Source organism: Astatotilapia calliptera, chromosome 17 (assembly GCF_900246225.1).
Source record: "Astatotilapia calliptera chromosome 17, fAstCal1.2, whole genome shotgun sequence".
Lineage (NCBI taxonomy): Eukaryota > Metazoa > Chordata > Actinopteri > Cichliformes > Cichlidae > Astatotilapia > Astatotilapia calliptera.
In genome coordinates this window covers 28,120,010-28,144,454 of record NC_039318.1, presented here as the reverse complement: position 1 = coordinate 28,144,454, position 24,445 = coordinate 28,120,010, and the positions used below count along the sequence as shown (strand labels likewise).

Genomic DNA, 24,445 nt, shown 5'->3' with positions numbered 1-24,445 from the left:
TACAACAAAACAAGGTGTGATCACATTGATGCCACAATGGACGACTGATCAATGCTCAATTGACAAATCATGTTGCCATAGGAACAGTTGTGTGGGTAGCAGGTAAGGACGGTGTGAGTGACTATAGGGGAAAGATTTAACAGGACCTCATTTGACTGAGCTCCAGCATGCAGAAAGATTTCATTAAATCAGTTAATGATCATCAGTCCCACCAACATCACAGGGAAAGCGTGACAACGAGGAAAGTAAACCAAACAGATAATTAGCAGATAAATAGCTGAGGTGAGGTGCATGTCCTATCATCGCTTTTCGGAAAAGTTTAATCAAAGCAATCAATACGATCACACCGAAAGTCAGAGACTTAAAAGAATGACAAAGGAAAAAGGGTTTTATTCCAGGAGAGCAACAAATTGTTCACCACAGCAGTTGGCGAGAATTGGGCCTTGGCTAAGAGTCAATCACTGCATTTGCACAGACACGAGCCATTCCAAATCCCATCAGCAGAAGAAAATAAAATATACTCAAGGAAGGCAAAATCCCAAACTCAAAAGGGAGTAGCACACAGAGAGAAGAATAACACAAAACCCAATGTAAGCCTTGTTAAGTCTCTCCTTAATATCCCCAACATTATGCTGCTAGACTATGATATATCCTGGGGGGGGAGGGGGAGACAGAATAAGGTGGGTGATGTAGGGGAGGGTATTACAGTAAAGTAGATCCTCCCTTCAGCCTTCTGGCTATAGAACAGCAGGGGTCCTTTCTGAACCCACTGTTTCACAATTACTGTGGTGACGCTGAATACTGATGCCCCCTGACACCGCCAACACTCACAGCAGACAGGAAATGAGAGAGAGAGGGTACAAGAAAGAGCAGAACAGAGAGTGTGTGGGGGCGACAAGAATGGCGAGACATATTAACTTTAAATACTCCGGTCATCTCAACAAATATATAGTAATACTGCTTTCTGTGTACTTTACTGCAGCATTGCCGCAGAGTCTTTTTTGGATTCCAAAAAGAAAAATATTGCTGAATTTCCAGCACTGAAAGACATTCTGGTCCAAAGACATTGCCACTTGCCTTGGCGCGGTAGGCTGCTCGCAGGCTTGGCAGACTCAAGTAGCTTAGAGCAATACAGACTGATTTGACAGGCACACAAGAGGCGGTGCAAATTCAAACAAGAGAACCAATCAAGGACAATGCTCAAAATTTGATCGCATACTGGCAAATGAGTGCTGCCTGTCTAGATGTGGATTTGCCTTTATGAAATTGTACCCTGGATTGTGTTGCACTTAAATTTTCCTCGAAAGCTTTGTTGACCCATGTTGTCCAGAAATATTCCAAAGGAAGGCATTACTGCAAAAAAGTACCAGAGCGACTATTTAGTCAAAAGATACGCCTTTGTGGAAAAGAGCATATTCAAAAGTGGATTTCTAATCACTACCATTTTTATAAAATTCCATTCTAAGAAATGTAGCTGATTACAATTGCCTGTTTTGTCTAGTTTATTTACATAATTCTGTTCCATAAGTTATGTACTCCAAGATTTACCAGACATGCATTTACCAAAAAGCTGGAAGAAATATTTGTCTACTTCTCATTACTTACTAAAAAAAAGCTAACACTTTAACTGCTCACATCCCAAAAGAAACCGCTGACCTCTTTTAGTACCTAGCGCTGTAAGCAGGGATTCTCTTTTCAAGCTGAAATGTTAACTTTTCTAAAGAACAGCACTTATTGAGGTCAATCCAGAGCTATGATAGCAATAAAGTCAAAGCGGAGTAGGGACGAGAGTGTCAAGCACAAACATGCTACCAATAACCTTTGCTACAACAAACTGACAGCCCTGCTGTTGCTCGAGAGGATGATCCATGGACTCACAAACAACATACTTGTATTTTGGCTTATAAAAAACATACTATAAAAGCATAGTTTCTTATTGCATGCTCACTTAAAACAAAACTTGTTATTCGAAGAACTGAATAATGAGATAAATTTTCATATGATGACTGGTTGCATGAAAAATATTGAGAAGATTTTGTCAAAAATGGATTCATAGAACATGCGTACATGCTTGCACGCCCATTCTTCCAACAGGCATGATTAAAACACCATTAGGCGCCTAATCCTTGCGTGGACTTGAGGCCTCGGTGAAGGAGTAAATGAGAGATAGCTAAGGGGAAAAAAAATGCCCTAAGACCGTCTGCAATTTTCTCATCATTTCATGCATCTGAAACAAAACTAATTTACTGCTTGTCATGCTCGGCTTGGCACACACAGGCATAAGAGCCAATATGCCACAGCGTGTCATCTGCTGCTGCATCAAAGAGAGCTGTTTATACATCAGACTCACGGCTCCATATGAATCATAGAAACCTGGGAGAAACGCTTAATATGGTCTTATCAAAAGGAGCAGTCTGGCAAACCCACTGATACGTCGGTGACTTTCCACATCTCCCCGATTCTCATCTAAAACAACATCCCATGTCTCCTTCTCGGTTTATATCCTTCTTCATAGGTCATTCCAATGACACAACAGTCTGGATTTTTTTTCTGCCCATCCCCACACACAAATACACAAAGATAAAGTTATGTGCTTGGCAGCTTAGAGTGTGGCAGAAAGATATGGGAGGAGAGTGCTAGAGGCAGAAACCATAGGAGAGAGAGGAGAATTGAGTAATAAGATGAAAGAAAGCATGATAGAAGCCTGGAAGGAGAAAATAAAAAGTGGTGCGACTGTGATACAGTAGCGTGTACATGGATTGGGGTCCATTATAAAGGCATGCAACGGCTTAATAGGACTCTGTGGCCAAGATGCTGACTACGGTATGTGTCTACATACACACATGCACTCACATGTTCTTCTTCCGCATATAACGGCTAAACTATTCAGAGAGAACAAAGATTCTCATTAAACTGGACGCGGTGACATGTATTGATTTCTCCCCACAGAATTCACGACGCCTATTGTTTGGAGATCCTCACTTGATATCTCTGCTGTTATTGCTGTGCAAACATCAATATGCACCTCTTCAGTGTATTAAAAAAAAAGGGGGGTTAATTACATACTTGTAAGCAATTATTCCCTTAATGTAGCATAGAATCTACCCACCCGCTCTAAATTGGAATTTAGATTAAAGCCATCAGGCCGTCAGTCAGAGATGGCATCTTCAGTGTCAACTAAAACCCAATCACACATTGCATACCAGATTTTAAGCTTACTCCAAGGTCATGTCCATACAGACAAGATAACAAAGATGGGTTTTATGCATCAATGGAATGATAATTCAAAGTGTAACACCATGTATTGCACTCACCCTGAACAAAGAAAAAGGTTATCACGCTCCAGTAAGCCAAGAGAATCTAACTTTGATCAAGTAAGAAGGGATTAATAGACACCGAAAAATATTTCTTCCAATTTTATACTATCCCTGCCTCTCTTGTTAAAGAAACATGTCTCCGACTGTCCTAAAATATGGGAGACAGATTATAGTGGGGAGAACAGTTGGTGACATGGAAATACAATTTGCAATCTCCTCGGTGGTGTTTGGTGGCATGAGAGAGGAGGGAGTCTAATTGGACACAAGCCTGTGTCTGGTAGTCCTGTCGCAGCCCACAGGGTTGTAAGTGTGTATGAGTGAGTGAGTGCGACGGAAAGAGAGAGAGAGACATGGAGTGAGAAAGAGAGCAACAGAAAAAGAACAAGAACAAACAGAGAGCTCCATTCAGGTCCAATCCACAGACACATCATTCAGTCTGACATGACGATACGTCTCTGTGACCCGAGTATTCATATAGGACCTCGCCAGCCAGTCACAGATGCATCATTCACACCCACACAGAGACACACAAGCACACTTCCGCTGGGTCTACACTGCTACCAGGCATTTATATCGCTACAGCAAATCTTACTAAGAGTTCCCACTCATATTCATTCACAATTCCCCCCCCTTGACACGAACACATTGCAAAGATTTTCTATGGAGCCTATTCTTGCAAGCGGACCGCTACCAAACTGCTATGAGCGTCTTTTACTGCCAAGGTTGGAGTGAGAGTTTATCCATTAGCAAGCCATAATATTGACAAGGCTGTGCTCTCCGGGTCCAAACCCCAGCCCTCTAGCCGTAACACTGGCCGACAGACCGGGGGTTGTATGTCAATATGAGGCGCTTACAGGCAGATAAAGGATGCTGCTTCAATTCCTATAGGCAGGCCTTGATGGACAACACGTCGAGAGAAAGGGAAACAGACGGGAAGGGAAGGAATGAGAATGAGTACTGCCAAGTGCTCTGAGAGCTAAGAATTTAGGACTGAGCTGGAATTTGGCCGAAGGGCAAGGAGGCTGAACACAGATGACTCGCAAATTGCTCAGGGATCAAATTTTTTTTTGCCTTAAGACCTTGACAGCAGCTGAGCGCACAGACAATTTGAGTAAAAAATGGGAACATTCAGAAACAAGATAGATGTGCATATTCTGAATGCATGTTTTGGGGAAACAAAACACAGAAGGCTGTCTTCCAGCCTAAATCGCAAAGCGCAGAAGAATAAGCTGAATGCATTTTTCCTGTATGCATGTTGCTGTTCACCACCTCATCACCACAGATAGTTAAAACACCAGTTAGTGGACGACTAATCAGTAAAGAGACATATTTTTGTATTCATTTGCTTTAATTAGTAGTTAAAGAACCGGGTGAACTCTGATGCCAATGTTGCCCTCTTTGCCAAATGTATGAATTTCAGTCACTTCACTACCTTCCAAACCCACAGCACAGCTAAGCAAATGTCATAAAACATTGTGTATAACAACTATTTCACAGTCACTTATTCAACTTGCAATAACACATAATTCACTGTAGGAACTGAGACAAAATCAAAATTAATGCCAGCGTCAGCCATGTACATGGGCTCAATCAATCCACTTAATCCTATGAGCCACACTGCCCCTCATGGACTGTAAAGCACATAGCCTCGTCCCTTCAGCCATCCTCTTGCACTGAACAAGCATGAGACTTTTGGTGAGCTCATCAAAAACACAACTAGAAGTACAATTTTGCGAGATAGTTGTGTAAAAATGCTGCCGCACTCCTTTACATTAGGGTAACATCAAGTAGGGACTTGAAGGGCAACACTGAATTGATGCAGTGAGTGTGGAGAGCAGGTGGATAGAGGGAGGGGAAAACCAGTAGAGGAGCTCAGAGTGCTCACTGTGGATGCTGTACTACAAATCTGCATTTTTGGTTGGCTGCAGAAGCTGCTTTCCGTGCACGAGGTGCAATGGAGGGTGGGAGGAAGGAAAGGGAGGAAGGAGAAAGCAGTGGAGCAGGAGATGGATGGAGGAGACTGAAGAGCTGCACAGTTTGCTTAAATCTCTAGAAATCGCTTCAAGTGACCCACAACAAGGCTGAGCCAAAGGGGATGATTTACCTTGTGTACAACCAAAATCTAGACTAAGTCCAATGTGCTGACAGCAAAGTGCCACAAGCTGCTGTTATCAGAACTACATGCACTATTTCAAGATGCTGAATATCTTTAAGTGATGAGAGAAAATTTTCTCATCACTCTATCACTGACTTTGTTGCATGTGATCTACGAAAAGTGAAAGCATGAGAAAAATCTATTCTTGTGGATTATTGTTGGAATCTTCTCTCGGCAGGTCAATCAGCACTCCAGACAGCCACAGCTGGGTTTATAAGCTACTCAACATAAAAAGGCTTGAATATCATTTAAGCGAGTAAAAGTGCCTGTGGCAAAGACAACAATGTCATAAATGCGCCTTTAGTGTCTTCTTTTGTTACGACATCAAAGCAATTGAAATGATCCCTTAATCCTTTTTTAAGTTTAGCCCTAAATCATACCCGTGGTGTGCTCCGACATGAAAATGAAAGTGCTAACATAAAATCCAAGCCTTAAGATAAAGTTACATTAAACTGAGTAGCCTGCTACCCGAGAGACCAAATGCCATGTAGTCAGGTTTTTCGTCTAAACCTAACGTGAAGTACATCCCGCAGTGCTCTATCCACATCGGTCAAGTTCAAAAGCCTTCAGGCTTCCACGACGGAACCTACGATCGTGGGTCCGCACGGGGAGAAATGTCCCAGTGTTCAGTTTGAGGCACATTAACGTGGGTTTTCCTGCAGGTTGAGATAGCTGACAAACCGTAGATAAGAAAAAAAAACAAAAAACGTCAGGAAAGCGCAATTAAACGAACAAAATAACTAAACATTGTGATATGCACATGCTGGATTGTGCCACAGTGAAACTGTTTAGAAAAGTTCTTTAGCAGCGTGCCTGAACAGGGTCAGGCTGCATACACTCAGCCCTGCGTGGAAACCTAAAATAATAGGAAATATTCCAATACTGAACGGTTTAAATAACTTTTTGAAAGAACTTTGACAGAAATTTTTGAGAAAGGTGTTAACTTTTTGTTAAGGCCACAGAAATGAATAAATACCATATGTAATAAAACATCGGGTAGTTTTCCATTTCCATCTTTGTATTTCGTAAAGCTCAGCCACCTCCAATATCTTAATTTTGGTCCAGGAGTCTGAGCGCCACTACATACCAGTCCTACACATTGCTTCATCCTCCGAAGACACTGCGTAAAACCGACGCGGAATCCCCTACAAATAATATCGTTTTGAACCGTCATAGCTACCGCTGCAAGAGGAACGAGCACAATTTGGGTACGCACCTCTCCGTCGCTCACATGGGATGAAGGGTACGAATAGCCAATGAAAACGGAGGAAACTCGGTCAACTTGAGGTCCCAAGTTAAAACAAATTGCAGAATTTGTTGGGGGGTTTTATCCTACAATTCTTCCTCGGGGATATAATGAGACGATCCAAATGGATTTTAAAAACAAAATCCGACCGATTATCGGAGTGCGCAGAGCGGGCATGGCGCAGCTAGAACAGGTGCAACACGCCTCTTGTCACCTGGCTGGTGCAGTGGGGAACCTCAAACCCGGCTATGATGCCCACCACAGCCTGCAAATATAAGTCCCGGTTGTGGGAACTAACGCAGTGACAAGCCTCGTTCCTTACCTGTAATCTATGCAGATATCATTCACAGCCGCAGCCGCATCGACACTGCGGATAAGAGGCACGTCCAGAGCAATCCCAACTCCTTCTACTCTTCCCCCCTTCCCCTCACAAAAAAATGAAATGCTTAGAGTAATGTTATATCCTGATCAGACGGCTTGTCCACTTTAAATCCCCGGTAAAGGTGTAGTTAGAAGCGATTCCTGCACGGGAGAAAGAAACAGCAGCGGACTTCCAGCAGCATCCCCGATCAGCAGGACTCTACTAAGCCTCTCAGAGTGTTCTGAGACCCGGGAGCCGCACCTCCCATCTCCCGGCGAGGACGCACTTGGTATGCCGTTGGAAAAGCCGCTGCGCCGTATGGGATACCGCAGGAGGCTGTGCTTGTGTGCGCGTATGTGTGCGTGTATGTGCGTGCAGAGAACGTGTGTGTATAGATGTGACTCAGTGCGGTGCTCCTGCTCAACTGAGGTGCTAAGGGTGCTGCAGCGGAGTGCGAGAGAGAGAGAGAGAGCTGGAGGGAGAGAGAGAAAGAAGGAGAGAGAGAGAGAGAGAGAGAGAGAGAGAGAAGTAGGCTGCTGCCTCGGAGTTTGCAGCTTCACAGCGAATCTCCAAGCCGGGAGGGACTTAGTGCACGGAGCTTCGTCCGCTGTAAAAGACGACTGTTTTCACCAAGGTTCATGACTTGCCGGTGTTCCAGATCAACTGGCGTTTAGATCAACTGGCGTTGGTCGAACAGATGTGTGGCAGTCTTGCGTTTCAGGAGCTCCTACCGACAAACCAGCAAAAAAAACGCCAAATGTGTCATCTGTGACACTTGTGAGGTTATCTCAAACACACTCCGTCAGTCTTGATGCTGTTGAACAACAAAATGTTTAAAAATGTGGCGAGTTTACCTGGTGATATCCTCATGCGCGACGCGATCGCGAAAACAGCAAACAAGTAACACCACGCCGTTGTTGTTCACAGGACAGCAAGAGTAAACGATCGGGAGACCCTTGTCGTCGTTATCGTTCCACTCGCACGGTTTGTTTCACCGAATTCAGCGTTTTTGCTCCACAACTAAAGCGAGCAGTTTACTTTGTGCACTAACATGGACTCGAGTCAACCAGCGCCACCTCTGGCCAAGTGCCACAGCCTACAGCCAGATCAACTTGTGACACACATCTGCACCACGTTTGAATTCGTGTCATGCACATTTGTACCTTTCAATTGTGTGTTTGTGCGTCATGCAAACAAACCTTTGAAATGAATGAAATGATATCATGTATTTAATATCAGCCTACATTTGTACAAAATGCCAAATGACATACACATAAGAATCACCATCCTGATATCAATACTTTTGCCCATACGAAAAATGTCGTGAACACACTAATATTTCACCAGTGTTGTAACATCACATGTCGTTAGCGTAGTCTGTCTGTGTCTTCCCTCTGCAAACAAACATGTTAGAGTTGGTTGTGATATACAGTCTGCATAAGTGTGGTCAATCTAATAAACATTTGTAAGGAGATGGCAGTTACTGTGAATGTACAGCAGGTGATTAGTAATAAACAGCCAGACAATGACTCTGACAATCTCATTCAATCTTGCAGACTGAATGCACCTTCTGTGGAAAGTGGTACCACACAGTGTGTGTGGACTTCCCCTGTGCAGAAGGCGACTACAAATGTTGTGGGTGCTAAATAAACAGAAAAAAGTGATCCCTGTTGTCTTTGCTTACTGATTGTTTTCAGTGTTGACAATCCACATTGCTGGCATTGCATCTTTCAACATGTTTGTGGGCAGATTTGGATGTACCAGGGGTAAGTGCAGCCACTCAGCCTCTACTCACTGTGATCATAGCAGCAGGTGCAGATGTGTCACAAGTTAATCTAGTAGTGGGCTATGGTCATGTGTTAGTGGTGGGAACAGTCATATCCACTCACTCTCACTGGCTGTTTATTACTAATCACTGTGTAACTGCTGTGGATTCACAGTAACTGCCGTCTCCTTACAAATCTTCATTAGATTAACCACACTTATACAGACTGTATATAACTCCAGCCATGTTGATGAATTGCCTATATTGGCTGGAAATATTCATTTTCAGGGAAAAGACACAGACAGACTATGCTAGCGACATGTGATGTTACAACACTAATGAAATATTGATGTGTCATATTTGTCCAAGGCGTATTTCATTGTTATGGAAAAAGAGAATATTAAAATCATGATGACCAATTGGAGTGGTGATGTCTATGACTTTGTGTATATAATTTGGAATTTTGTACAAATGTAGGCCAATAAGGAATATATGATATCATTTCATTCTTTTCAAAGGTTTATTTGCATGACGCACAAACACACAATTGAAAGGTACAAATGTGCATGACACGAATTCAAACGTGGTGCAGATGTGTGTCACAGGTTGATCTGGCTGTAGGCTGTGGCACTTGGCCAGAGGTGGCGCTGGTTGACTCGAGTCCATGTTAGTGCACAGAGCAAACTGCTCGCTTTAGTTGTGAAGCAAAAACGCTGAATTCGGTGAAATAAACCGTGCGAGTGGAACGATAACGACGACAAGGGTCTCCCGATCGTTTACTCTTGCTGTCCTGTGAACAACATCGGCGTGGTGTTACTTGTTTGCTGTTTTCGCGATCGCGTCGCGCATGAGGATATCACCAGGTAAACTCGCCACATTTTTAAACATTTTGTTGTTCAACAGCATCAAGACTGACGGAGTGTGTTTGAGACAACCTCACAAGTGTCACAGATGACACATTTGGTGTTTTTTTGCTGGTTTGTCGGTAGGAGCTCCTGAAACGCAAGACTGCCACACATCTGTTCGACCAACGCCAGTTGATCTAAACGCCAGTTGATCTGGAACACCGGCAGTAACCTCTTAGATTGGAGGCGAAGTGGAGAGTGTTTTCTTTACATTTTAAGACCTTGGCAACTATGTCTATAATAATAACACCGAGTGCGTAAAGCCTACAAATAAAAGCACACATCATCACGATTATCAATATGAGACTATAGGAAGTGTGACAACTCCCCATATGGGGTCCTGTGTAGTTGCTTTGTAGGCGTCAGCATCTCTAAACAAGAAAAAAAAAGTACATTTCCTAGCTTAAGAGATAAGCAATTCGAAAGGTATATTTTCCACCTAATAAAATAAAATAAATGTGGTATGATGTGGGATTAAATGGAGCCCGTGCCTTGTTAAAATAGAGGTTTATACAGTTAGGTATGGGTCCCGTAGCCAGCAGACGGTTTATGTAATGCATTCATCCCGTTGAGAATGGGATTTGGCAATGCCAAAGGGGAATTTAACACAAATACGCTACAATACCGGGGTGAAATGATCAGATCATCGGATTTGAATACCTAATCGCAGGATCATTTAAAGATAAAGATTGGGCACCACAGCAGCATAATTACGAATCCTGCATAGATGTGGGGGATTAGAACCTGCATTGCATTTTTTTTTCATTGATGATCTTTAAACGTGCCTCAGGAGCCCCCCCCCCCCCATCCCTACGTTTTGAGCCATTAATATTCGAAAAGCCTAATTATGTAATCAGGAATAAGCAGCGTGGGTGCTGGAATAATGCATTTTTTCCATAAAATAGCTGCCTTATATTCATATAGAGAATTCACAAGAAATCCATCATCATCATCGACTGAATTTTGCACACTAGGAACCTGCCCAGGCTTCTTTCGATTAATATTTCCAGTTCAAAGATAACTTTTAAAATGTTCCTCGGTGGTCTTAAATATTAGAATTTGATTTGATCTGGCAAAAATCATAATGAAGACGAGCGCTAGCTATTCAAAGAACTTGTGGGGAGTAAAAATTCGTTTCTATGGCATGCATCCTTGTTTAATGTCTAATCCTGTGGTATGCGTTTAGGGGTCGTATAGAGCGGTTTGGCGCTTGCTGCAGCATCCTCTCCCTCTTTTCCTCATCTCCCTCCCTCCGTGCTCTCGCTTCCAAGAGAGGTCCCTCGCTTTGAAACACTGCATCAGAGCCCCACCTACAGGCCAGAGAAACTTTACAGCCACTGACGGTGACAAACACAAATGAAGGCTGTAAGTGCTTCGGCGACTCTGCAACGGTGTGTGGCCATTTGTGACTGTTGTTTGCGGTAGCGTTTTTAATCTTTAAAAAAAAAAAAAAAAGTTGTACCAGAACATTAACGTGGCACGAATGTAACACAAACATCCCAGAAAACTACATTATAATGATCTACTACCTACGAACGTCATTTATTCCTGCCTGTAAATTAAGCGAGCGGAAACAGAAACACGGCACATCTACTGTAGAGAGTCAACGCAGAATTACAGCATTACGGTGGCAGTATTACAACACTAAACATGTTAGTCTGAGCAGATAGAGCAATTTAAACAGTCGTGCAGGATTAGTAATAACTGCTTCATATGGTCTTGGTCTTTACTCTCACCCAAACTTCTGCCTTACTGCGGGGAAAAGAAAAATGTGCATATTGGGACATTCTTTGCTCTATGTGTAGCTGCTTCTCCTGCTGGTGCCGCTGGTGGGGGAGGGGTGACTGATGGCAATCAGCAATACTGGCAACACCTGGGCCCGGTGTGCCACCCCTCCTGGAGCTTGTGTTGGTGGGGCGCTCTTCCCCATTAACAGACAGCCCGTATTCACTGGTGATTTTCGACCAGAGCCACATCCTTCATGAGGAAACTGAAAGCATAATGCCAGAGTAAAGGTTTGAAAGTTAAAAACGGTTTATCTGATTTTAAATGCTCTCACCGTAATCAGTTGGATTTGTGTATTGACAGAAACACTGCCCCAATCTTTATGGCATACAAGGTAGACACACACAGCTGAGCCAATTAATAGTTTTAAACTGCCAATGACAGGTGTAGTTGGTAAATTCGGTGGTGCAGGTAAGTGGATGAGTAGAAACTTGTATGCAATCTTGTATGGAGCAATAACCAAACCAAATAACTGGTAGAAAATTAAAGGCTTCAGTACTGCACCAGATGGGAATACAAGGTTTAACACATTCAATGCAATTAACCCTGACATCCATTCGTTTCAAAGTCTTTTTGACTTTTTCCAAGAGTTTGAATACACTTATCAGAATCTGTGGCCAGATGCACCATAGTTTTGTGCTTTGTACGTCCTAAATTTGCTATTTAACAGGTTAAAATTTCTTGAAAAGTTAAAAATCAATACAAAAAAGGGGGGGGGGGGGGTGGTTTATTTAAAAAAAAAAAAAAGTGATTTTTAGATTCAAGAATTCAGCGATACCTCGGAGGAAAAGTTACCCCTTGTAAATCATTTTAAGCAATAAAACCAATGTCTTTGTTTTGCTGGGTGGTGATGGTTTACAAAAAATCTCTTTGGAAAAGCAGCAGATTTGAAAATGTGTTCATTTGTAATACTCCGGTCTTCATGTCAGATTTTGAGGTCATTTAGAGGATGAAAAGCATAGATACTGACATACCTATTGGCCACATTTAATTATTCAGTGCCAGCAGAGCTAAATCAACAGTCTGTGGAGCTCAATAATCAGATAACTTTCAAAGCACAGCAAATCAATAGTGCTGCAATCTACAGTGACAATAGTCATTCTGTGAAAGGGTCAGGATCGTGTGACCTTCTGAAATTAATGTAAAGGTCAATGGTCTGTGTTCAGATCAAACATGCTGGGATCAAATGATAATAGGGTTGTAATTATTTTTTTATCATAGGAGTGCAATCATTTCTGTGTTCTGCATGTTCATATACATATTGATTAAACCCAAGGACATATTTGTCTTGACATCTTAAATATACAGGGTGTTTTTACATAAATGACAGACATGCGTAAAGTAAAATACTTTAATATCTACAGTTTTCCGTGAAAGCAAACTGGTGCTGGTGATTCTTATGCATCTGTTTATGAGACTTTAGCTAGCTCAGAGCTAAATAACAAAATAAGTTTACATTTATTGGTTGCCTCGAGATTATTATCCAAACAATATTTGTTTGCTTTGAGCAATGTTGCTTTATCGTTTTTGCTCTTCGTTTAAAGCCAGTTAGAAATTCAAGGTTGAATAAGCAAGCTTAGTACAGTAGTTGCTGAGAAAAGGACAACAACTTCAAAGACCGTGAGTAGTTGCTTTGGAGCTATGAAAGATAATTAACGGTCTTTCCCAGCAATTTAAGTTAACCATTTGCTAAGTTTTTATTTTTTCCAAACAGTATATTTGCTTTTCAGCTTAAAAAAATTAGATTAAACACTGGTTCATATACACTCACCAGCCACTTCATTAGTTACACCTTTGTAGTACTGGGTTGGATCCAGAACTGCCTTAACTCTTCATGGCATGAATACAACAAGGTGCTGGAAACATTCCTCTGAGATTTTGGTCCATATTGGCATAATCGCATGACACAGTTGCTGCAGATTTGTCAGCTGCACATCCAAGATGTGAGTCCCCTGTTCCACCACATCCCAAAGGTGCTCTATTGGACCGAGATCTGGTGACTGTGGAGGGCATTTGCATACAGGAAGGTCATGTCATGTTCAAGAAACAAGTTTGAGCTTTGTGACATGGTGTCTTATCCTGCTGGAAACAGTCATGAGAAGATGTCACATAAAAGGGGTGTATAATATTCATGTAGATTGTGGTGGGTCTAAGTGTGCCAAGAAAATATCCCACAGACTATTAGAGCAGCAGCAACCTGAACAGCTGATTCAAAAGAAGACTGACTCTACCATCTGATTGCTACAGAACAGGCAACATTTTTCCATTTTTTTTACTGTAGTCTTGGTTTCCTGTTCCTAGTCGACAGGAGTAGTACTCGGTGTGGTCTTCTGCTGATGTAGCGAAACTGCTTCTAGTTTTGACATTGTGTACATTCATAGATGCTCTTCTGCAAAACTTAGCTGTAAAAAGTTTGTTACTGTTTCCTTCCTATCAGCTCAAAGCAGTCCAGCCATTCTTCTCTGACCTTTGGCATCAACAAGATCCTTTCGGTCAGAGAACTGCTGCTCACCGGGTATTTTCAGACTATTCTCTCTAAATATGGTTGTGTGGGAAAATCCCAGCAGGTCAGCAGTTTCTGAAACACTCAGAATTTATGTTAATGTGCACTGGAACAGGTGTACTTAACAATGAGGCCAATGAGTGTAGTTACTTCTGATATTTTTCAACTAAATGTATACCAGGTTCTAGTTCTAACAGTGCAGTAAACCTAGATGCAGTGTTTAATCAATGTATAAGATAAATCTAAGATCCTGGTATCTTCTAAACCAGAACCGGGATTTTCAGAATCAGAATCAGAATACTTTATTGATCCCTAGGGGAAATTATTTTTCGTTACAGTGCTCCATTATAAACAAAGATTAACAAAGACAGACAATACACTAATTAAGAATAGCACAATATATACAGGCATATATATATATATACATAAAAGTCACTTATTAATAAATAGCTGAAAAAGAACACGTGCAAGAAGGGTGTAGCTGTAGCAGTAACCAGTGTGTTAAGTGGATGAGTTGTACAGGGAGATGGCCACAGGCAGGAATGATTTCCTGTGTCGTTCAGTGGTGCTTTTCGGTAATCTCAGTCTCTCACTGAACGTGCTCCTGTGACTGACCAGCATGTCATGGAGTGGGTGGGAGGTGTTATCCAACATTGTCTTTGTCTTGGACAGCATCCGCCTCTCCGACACCACCTTGAGTCCAGCTCCATCCCCACAACATTACTGGCCTTACGAATCAGTTTATCGAGTCTGTTGGCATCTGCGACCCTCAGCCTGCTCCCCCAGCATGCAACAGCATAGAGGATCGCACTGGCTCAACGGACTCATAGAAAATCCTGAGCATTTTCTGGCAGATGTTGAAGGACCTCAGTCGCCTCAAAAAATAGAGACGACTCTGGCCCTTCCTGTAAAGTGCTGTGGTGTTTTTAGCCCAGTCCAGTTTATTGTCAATGTGTACTCCAAGGTATTTATAGTCCTCCACAATGTCAACACTGACCCCCTGGATTGAAACAGGGGTCAAGTGTTTCCTGGTCTTCCTGAAGTCCACTATCAATTCCTTGGTCTTTGCCACGTTGAGCTGCAGATGATTCTGCTCAGAAAACTGAATTAGAATATATGGCTATATGGGAAAGGTTAGTGCTTGGTAGTATTAAACCATGAATTTGAATATTGGTATATCAAAAGTTTATGAAATGTGTTACTGCAGTTTAAAAGCCTTTATCCACGAGGGCAAAGGAGAAAGAGAGGATCCTATCTCTGTATTTGGCTCTTTATTAAAATGCACTGACCAATCTGAATTCCCCATTTGTCTTGCAAATGAGATGATGACTTATGGAGGCAACATGAATGGCTTTGATGAAGCCTCCTTTTTAATGCAGTCAAGTGGGTTGGAGGGAGGTGCGTGCACGCGTGTGTGTGCGTGTCTGTGTGGATCCCATTGCCAGCTGGCACAGCGTTATTTCAGCAGCTCTCCTCATCTTGCTGAAAACGATGTTTGTGTGTGTGTCTAAGCATAGGCCAGTAATGTGTCCCAGTGTCCCTTGAATTAACTCAGTGAACCCCTTTAAACACAGCTGTACTAGGTTTATCTTAAGCCTTTGGGGATACAGGGATCACCCCTCAGTGGTATACTGTTCCCAGGGGTCTTCCCCCTTTCCCCTTTAAAAAACCCATACGCATCCGCACACATCCGTATGAACTGTATCACCAACAGAATAGACATTCATCACTCTTCTGCTGCAGCATATCCCTGAATACTTCAGCCTGCTAAATCACACATATTCTAAAGTGTGTATATATGTGCTTTATGGTCAATTTACAAGTCATTTCTATTCCAGAGATGATGTTATTTATGAGCTGCCAGTGGCATTGCCAGATTTACTGTGTCCGTCTTCATAAAAGTGTCTGCCCATTCCCTTCACTTTCTCAAAGCCCCTTTTTTTCGTCCTGGTTTAAATCACACTGAAACAGTGGCTGTGTCAGCCTCATCCACGATATCTCAATTTTGTAGGAAATCTATTAGTGCGTCTCTGACCTAATGAAGTTTTATGTGTCTTATGGACGCAATGAATGACACTGATACCCCGCTGATTTGGATTGTAAATAGGTTTTCAATTTTCTGTCTGTATCAAGAGTTACTGGATAGTAAATTATATTGAAGCTGACATTTCTGTGTGTGTGAGTGCATGTGCGTGAGCCAGTGCGTGGGTGTGGACGGACGCGCGTGTTGAATATGTCACTCAGTCATATAATTAGTTAGTTTGCATATTGATGACTTTCTGCTTTTGGTGTAAATGTGTGCGCTAGTTTGTTTCAGTTTTTATTCCATCATGTTGTTTGTGTGTGTATGTGTGTGTTTATTCATCCATGTACCTTCAGCCTCCCCATCAAGCTAGCAGCTGCCTGTCTGTCTGTCCATATAGCTGTGTGCATATGTGTGTGTGTCTGTGCACACTCCAGGGCCAGGTGAATCAATGTTATGCCAGCGATTTCTCCGGAGAGTCAAGCTCATGTCCATGGAGATCCAGACAAAGCCACCCTGACCGTGCTTCTTTTTGTCCCCCCAGAATTAAACTCTTCCACTGGGATGTGCACTGCAGATGGCCAGGCGGATGGAAACCAGGGACACATTATATGCATGCAGTGATAAAATAAAGTGTGGCTCATGTTGACCTCGCGGTTTTTCTGTTAACATCATTCTTTAGTATGCCTTTATATACATACCAGTTTTACGACTGCAACTATACCTAATTGTAACTTGTACAAGTATTACAAAGAGTATAAAACTGAGACCTTTGACATAAAAAAATAATAGAACACGATCTGAGATTTTCCTGATTTGTCCATTACACACGTGATTGTTTGGTTATTGCATTGCTCGTAAGATCTAACATCTTTTTTCCTTCCTTTTTTGTATCATCTCAATTTCTTTCTTTCATACCTAACTTACAAAAAATGCACGCAAAAGGAGGTTAATTGAAAACCTGTTTGAATAATGTTACTCAAACTGTCATTGGTGGAAAATCAATTATCCATTTTTTCATGAATGTTTGTTCTGCAGCTGTGAGAGGAAGTGACTGATCTTTAAATCCAAGTTTGTAGTCCAAGTACAATTACTGTAAATTTAAGCAGTCTTATTTTTTTATTGCTCAAAATACATACTTAAGAGGCGCATGGTCAAGGAAGTTCCTGTGTGGTCAGTTTTGGATGGGCATTTAAATTATTTGGTTGAGCAACAAAAAATGTATTTAGAAATAGTTAGAGATTGCATTATGGCTACATTTGTTCTCGATCAGTCAATACTACAGTCTATAAAACAGAATGCAAACAGATAATATAAAGTTTTCAGTTCAAATATCTTTTTGCTTCCCCGCAGATTCTGCATATTCATATGCAGATGTCTGAGATTTACGATTCAAAAACCTTAGAAGTTACAAACAGCTTGCGAAACACAGAAACCCACCAGCAAAACTACTGTATAAAAGTTTTATAAGAACTATGGAACAGAATGAGCTATAAACAGTTTTAGCTAAATGGATAGAGCAGCTAGCTAAAACTTTTGTACAATTTATTTAAACAGCTGCTCCAGTTCAGCTGAAGATATGCATATTAGGGTAAATGGATGTCAGGCAGATAAAGTGCTTAAAGTATATAGAATTAAGTGCTATATGAATGTATGGCTAAATGTAGCTTTTACTCTAATGTGCTTTGAGTGGTCAGTAAGACAAGAAAAGCACTATAGAAATGTAAATCCACTACTGTTTCCATTCTCATTCCCATTTGGCCAAAATGCAAAGTACACCTGTCCACGTACCTCTTTGTGTGGTGTTTTGGAGACAAATTTAACATTGTATTGTCAAGAAGGGGCGTTTTGCATCTCTTCCATCCCCTTCAGAAACTGTCTCTCCTGCAGATTCAATATGTTCAAACAGCCAAACAACCCCCCCCTTAAGTCCTTTTTCAGCCAATAAAATGATAACAGTGTTTGTGTCTTTTTCACGAGGAAAGTGAAGCTAAAAAAGAACCCAGAGTCTACTCAGTTTGAGTGAGAACTTGTTTTTAAAGGATCTTTCCTTTGGTTTTTGTTGCGCACAAACTCACACAAACACAGCAGCAGTTCTGGGAATCCATTGCTGTGGTCTGTGGCTATAATCTATCGGCAGTGCCTTTCACCAGCTTGACCAGAAGCTTTCAGTGCAGTATCAGCTGGCACCATTCCACATTGCACACCATTACTATTACTCCTTCCAGTTTCTCTTTTAAATGCACTCATTTTTATTTTTCTAGGCCCACATCTCCACATATTATTTTCTTGAGATGTTTGAATTTCTAAGGATGTTTTCATGCTTGAAATGAATTTATTTGGGGTCTTATAACCTGAAGCAAAACCACGTTAAAAAGCAGACACGACCTTATGTGCAAACTACAGTCTCCGCACAGAAACACGTCACTTAAAATCATTCTGACATGTGTCTGAGTGCATCATGTTAAATATTCAAAGACGAGAATGTTTCATAAGGAAATGACAGCAATAAACACATCACAGAGGACGCACACAGCTTTGCTTCTTTAAACACATGGGTGGAGAAATCGAATGAGTCACCGACCTTTCCTGTAAGTCCTCCATCATGAGGCCTCCAGTAAACGTTTTTCACGGATCCTTGTGTGCCTAAAGATGCCATTGAAAGTGGGTTGAAGATTCTTTTATAAAAAACATGTTTGGTTTGAACACAATTTACCGGTTAAACAGCACCAATTCTGCTAGGCGCACTTGCATACTCGTTGTGCAGTGTCTTTGAGTGCTGAACTTCTTCTGTCTCAAATGCCTGTGTCTCTTGATGTAATCCCAGATTGACTTGATGATGTTGCAATCGGATCTCTGTGAAAGTCATCTCCTGTAGGACTCCCTGTTCCTCAACATGTGATATTTTAAAATCTATACATCTAGAAATCAGTGGTGTCCTGTGTTTTAAGCATACCTGCTCTAAATCCAGTTTAATGCATTTTATTATATTAACATATGTCTTTAGAATTTAATCTGTATTCAGTCCTTAGATGATGATACATGATGAGCACCAGTAATGAGATGAGGAGGGAGGAATAGGACGGGAAAACATTAAATTACCCACAAACGTTATTTTTACTGTTAATTGATTAGACACCGAGGGAGCGGATTTACATTTTGAATTGATCATTGTCAGAGAGGGAGAGCTGTTAATGGCACGATTATGCATGCGTGAATTCATGCTATAAACACGCAGTGTAATTTCAGTCTTCTGGAAAGTGCTGTATGTAAGCACTGAGTGACAGACCATATCTAATTCATTCTCCGCTGGAAGTTTTAAAAGCGAGATAAACTATAACTAAGAACTGTCACTGGATTTGATGTATTTTGAAACAAAACTACAGGTATATGAAGATAAAAAAAAACATATTTTGTTGCCACTGTATAACAAGAACATAAAAATGCATCGCAGATAAAAACACTGACTGAAAATGAAATTGGACATGGTCATCACGAGGTCACTCATTGGTTTTTAACTCCTGCATTAAAGCAAAAGTCATTTTGCTAATATCAGCTAATATTAGCAACCTTGGATAGCAAGCTGCATGATCCAAAAACTTTATGGCTGCATTGCACACACATTAATAACTGCTAATTAGTGTCACGTAGTACAGCCTACTAGAATTTCTCAGATAAAAACTCATCCACTGGCTACTCTGTGGGCTACACCTTGGAAGAGGCTAGATTATTTGCAACATAGCTCCATGAAAAATGCCCCAAGGATCCCCCAAGCACCATAAAATTGAATGAGAGGTCCAGTTCAGTCATGTGAATCAAAGTAAGGTGAAGTACCAGCCAGCCAGCGGCTACAGCCACTGGTGTCAGCATCCAGTTAAAGGGGCCGCGCTCTTAACATTGCGTATACAACAAATGGGAGACAAGGACTGGATTGTTTTTGGAGCTAGCCTCAAGTGGCCATTCAAGGAACTTCAAATTAGACCAAAAAAAGCATTTATTAAGAAAATAAGAAAAAAATCAGCTTCTTTGATTTGCAAAACCTGAATGATAAGGCAGAGTAAAACAAAACAGGCCCAGACGTGTGTGTCAAACAATAAAAAGGAGATCATCTTTATTAAAAACTTTCAATTAATACTTAAGATGCAGCGTTTGTTGTTTGAACATGCAGTTACAGTCACTGAAGAAATCCTCTTTAATGCATTCACGATGGATCTATCATGCTTCTGATAATCCTTCATGGAATCCTTTGTACCGTAGTTGTAGTATTACTTTATAATCCCACTCAGCGTTGCTGTGATGTTTCTGGGATCAAATAAATAAATAACTGCAAGGAAAAGTACCAGGTACACAAACAGTATATTATATATGTGCAAGCCTCTGTGTCTATATTAAGGTCAAAGGGGAAAATCTGCTCTGATCATTCCACAATGAGATTTCAATACGAACAAACTCAAACAGTGTGTAAGCCTTTGGTGAATAGTGTTAAAGTAAATGAGTATACTAGGACATAAAAGCTGAGTCTTCCCTACCAAACCATTCCTTTGAAATCCAACAGTTCAAAAGAAGTGATAACTTGAATTTTAAGCAATTATACTCGGAGGTCGAGAAGAGATGCATCTCCATCTGCAGGTTTAATTGCAGATGGAGAAGAGGTGCATCTGTAAAAGGTAGAACTAATATTTCACTGATATTTCAGTTTCACGCTGTGTCACGCTGTGGAATTATGTAAATAATAGACCAAAAAAGAAAGCCACAAAACCATGAAAAACACGAAAAACACGCAGCATTTCATCCACCGGCATCTACTGGCAACGCAAAAAGAAAAATGCAGGCACATATTTAATACACCTACACAGACAGGAGACAAGCACATGTAGAAGTCCTTGGGATCCAACGGAACAAAACATCAACTCACAATGGACAGCAGTTACACGTAAAGGGGGAGGAGGTTCTGAAGAAGAGATATACATAGTGTTTAGCCATATCTCAAATTCTGAGTATATATGAAGACTAAACATCTAAACATCAGCTCAAAAGGGATAGCTTTGATTTATTTTGCAGATTGCAGCATTTTGTTCTCCGCTGTACGTTTTCAACACAGAGGAACTGTCAATCCGCCTCCCACTTACCCTACTGTGAAATTAAAATGGATCTGATTACATAGAAAAAACAATCTCTTTCAAAATGACTGACAGATATTTTAATTTGGGAACTGATAGTACATAAGAACTATTTCCAATTTACTGATTTTAAACTCATCAGTAAACACAGTACTCAGCAGAACAACGGGTAACGTCAAAGTGGCTCTCCCCACCTTTTGTCTGTGGTACTAATGTGTCGCTATTTTGCTCTTGCATGGACTTGTACGTGAATGCCATCAGTACTTTTTGTAATACAGATGTAAACCAGAGCAATCCCCAATTATTTATTTATTTATTTTTTAAAAAAAAAGCAAAATTATATTCCTATGCAGATATCTGTTTTTAGAGATTAGAGTCAGAGAGACTGACTGGTCCATTACAACTTTGCGATGAGACGGGATAAGGTTTACAGTACAGCTATGCTACTGTGGTATATTCAACACCAGTGCTTTTTTAACAGTTCAGCACTCCACCGTGCACACATTCTCGGCAAGAATATTCATATGTCTTGTACATATACACATACGTGCACACAAACACACACAAAAAGAAGTAGATGAAGAGGAATGCTTTAGCAAGCTGACAGGCAGAAGATTAATCCATCCTTCCCAACCAGTCACTCCTATTCCCTCCCTCCCCCTGTTTCTCCTTCCAGCCTCATTGTTTTCAATAAAGTGTCAGGACTGGCCATTTTATAATCACATTTGCGACTTGGGATCTGGGATTCAGATGCAATCAATGTCTATTAGAATCACTAGGTTATTGATTGAAAGAGGAGAAATGGTGTGAGCGATCTCTCCCATTTTAATCCTCACCCTGTACCTCACATATATTTTACATTTAATGCCAAAGCTGGGATCTACACATTCCCGTGTATGTGGTGCTTGTGTTGTATGAATAGTAAAATAATAATTTGAAAAGGCGGAGAGCACCCTGAATACTGCCAAATAATTCATGATCCTTCTCTGCCGAGATATACGCTCGCCGGCCACTTCATTAGCTACAACTTCCTGGTAGCGGGTTGGAGCCTATTTTGACTTCAGAGCTAACTAAACTCTTGGTCTAGATTCAAGATTGTGCTGGAAACATAGCTTTGAAGTTTTAATCTACATTGACATGATAGCATCATATAGTTTCTCTAGATTTGTCAGCTGGACATTTACGTGTTTACACACCATTCTGCATTTAATCATTAGATATTATTAATCTCTGGCTCTCCTCCACATTGTGATTTCCTCTCTATTATTGTAGCATCATTACATTACAATATGACGTGCCTTCAAGTGACTGTTGTGATTTGGCACTGTATAAATAAAGCTGAATTAACTTGAATTGAAACTCCTGTTTCAATGCATTGCAAAAGTGCTCTGTTGGATTAAGAGCTGTTAACTGTGTGGAGTAAGCTCATTTTTATGTTCAAGTTTAAAAGTAGTTCAGCTTTGGGGCATGGCTTCTATTATGGCTAGTATTCATTAGAAGGCACTAAGGTCATTATCCTGACACAATCATGTTAATGTGGCAGAAAAAATCATGACTCATTTGACCAGCATCTGTTGTTCAATTTTTCTGAGCCTGTGCTAATTGTAGCCTCAGTTTCCTGTTCTTAGGTAATAGTAATAGTACTTGGTTTGGTCTTCTGCTGATGCAACCCATGTAGCCCATGTGCTTCAAGGTGCTTCTATATACCTTGGTTGTGATGAGCGGTTACTTAAGCCACTGTTGCCTTCCTATCAGCTCTGAGCAGTCTTGCTATTCTCCTCTCACCTCTGGCATCAGCATCACATTTTAACTCTGAAAACACCACTCACTGGATATTTTTGGACCATTCTCTGTAAACCCTAGAATGCTTGTGTGGGAAAATCCCAATAGATCAGCAGTTTCTGAAATATACAACCCAATCCATCTGGCACAAACAACCATGCCACATGCAAAGTCACTTTAATCACTTTTCCTCCCCAGCCTGATGTTCACTTTGAACTTCAGCAGGTCACCTTGATCATGTCTACTTGCCTAAATGCAAGGGAGTAACTGCAATGTGATTGGCTGATTAGATATTTGCATTAACAAGCAGTTGAACCATTGTACTTAATACTGTGGTTAGTGAGTCTGTGTTAAGTCACTATCACAGAAGTAACAGTTATTTTGTGTAGAAACTGTATTTAAAACATGAAAGATTTTGGGAGGTTGTATTTGATTTTAAAAAAAAATCATGTTGATGGTGACTGTATCTATTTTTTTCTTACTTAAAAAAAGTAAAGAATAGCTGTGTTCATATTGCATGAAATCCTGAAGGTATGTGTTTTACAGGCAGAAGAGTGATTTAACATTTGCGTACCTGTGTTTTGTGCTAGAAGACAAAACACAGAATGCGAGAAAAAGACAAAAATATAAACCAGTGTGTTGGGAGCAGCTGTTTCTTTGTGTTCTCCCATGCTTCAGTGTACTCTTTATAATACATAATGTTAAACTTAGTGTGTATGTGCATAAGTATGTTTACATAAAGCAATGTTTTATTACTCAGCTTCTGGGCAACATTACCACAAGGTGACATTTAGGGGACAGTTTCACACACTGGGAATATGGCTGATTTCACTGCTGTTCATCACCTGCTTCTGGTAACGTCACCCAGATTTCCAAAAGCTATTTATCAGAATATGTGCTTTTGTGCATATAGATTTATCCAGAATTCTTTGCTATGTAACATTTATTCAAACTCGAGAATTTTCAGCTTTGTGTGAATTGAGTGCATCTACTGAAAGCTGTTAGGTTTTAAAACAGACAAATCCAGGTTAAGTTAATGTGAATCATTTGGTTTCTCTTCAAGGGAGATATTGATATCCTCCTTCTCAAGACACATCACACCATTTTAAATGTTCATTTCAAGTAAAAGAAAGTGACATGAATAACATGAAAGCTCTGTTCCACATCCGGATCTACTTGGAGTCTTTCACAGGGTATCAGGATAGGCTGTTTAGGTTAGAGGTTAGAAGCATCCATGTCTATTTACTCCAGAGAAGGTTGTAAACTCCAATACAAGTTGATTAATCAGTGAAGCTACCTTTTGATTAGCCTTGTCTCATGATTTCTTGCTTTGTGGTAGATCTTTGTTCTGTCTTCACTGAGATATTTGAATGCTAATCAATAAAATCAAATCAAATCAAATCAAAAGCTGACTACTGACAGCGATATTGACATGAGTTCTTGAGAATATCATGAACTTTTCTGTTAGTGCTCCTGTCTTTGC

The 24,445-nt window shown here is 40.8% G+C and overlaps 1 protein-coding gene across 7 annotated transcripts in view; it reads right to left on the bottom strand.

The window, feature by feature from the left end:
* Positions 1 to 7,959, bottom strand: part of plxna4 (plexin A4) — a 241,294-nt gene extending 233,335 nt beyond the window's left edge. For 4 of the 7 annotated variants that reach the window (XM_026146289.1, XM_026146294.1, XM_026146295.1 and 1 more), the window contains exon 1: positions 7,934 to 7,959. In XM_026146289.1, coding sequence (XP_026002074.1) covers positions 7,934 to 7,949 — 16 coding nt within the window. In that variant the 5' untranslated portion in view covers positions 7,950 to 7,959. Of the gene's footprint in view, positions 1 to 6,559; positions 6,665 to 6,688; positions 6,710 to 7,040; positions 7,760 to 7,933 lie in introns of those variants that run through there. The other 3 variants (XM_026146292.1, XM_026146293.1, XM_026146291.1) reach the window with 3 other exon arrangements.
* Positions 7,960 to 24,445: the final 16,486 nt, after the last annotated feature.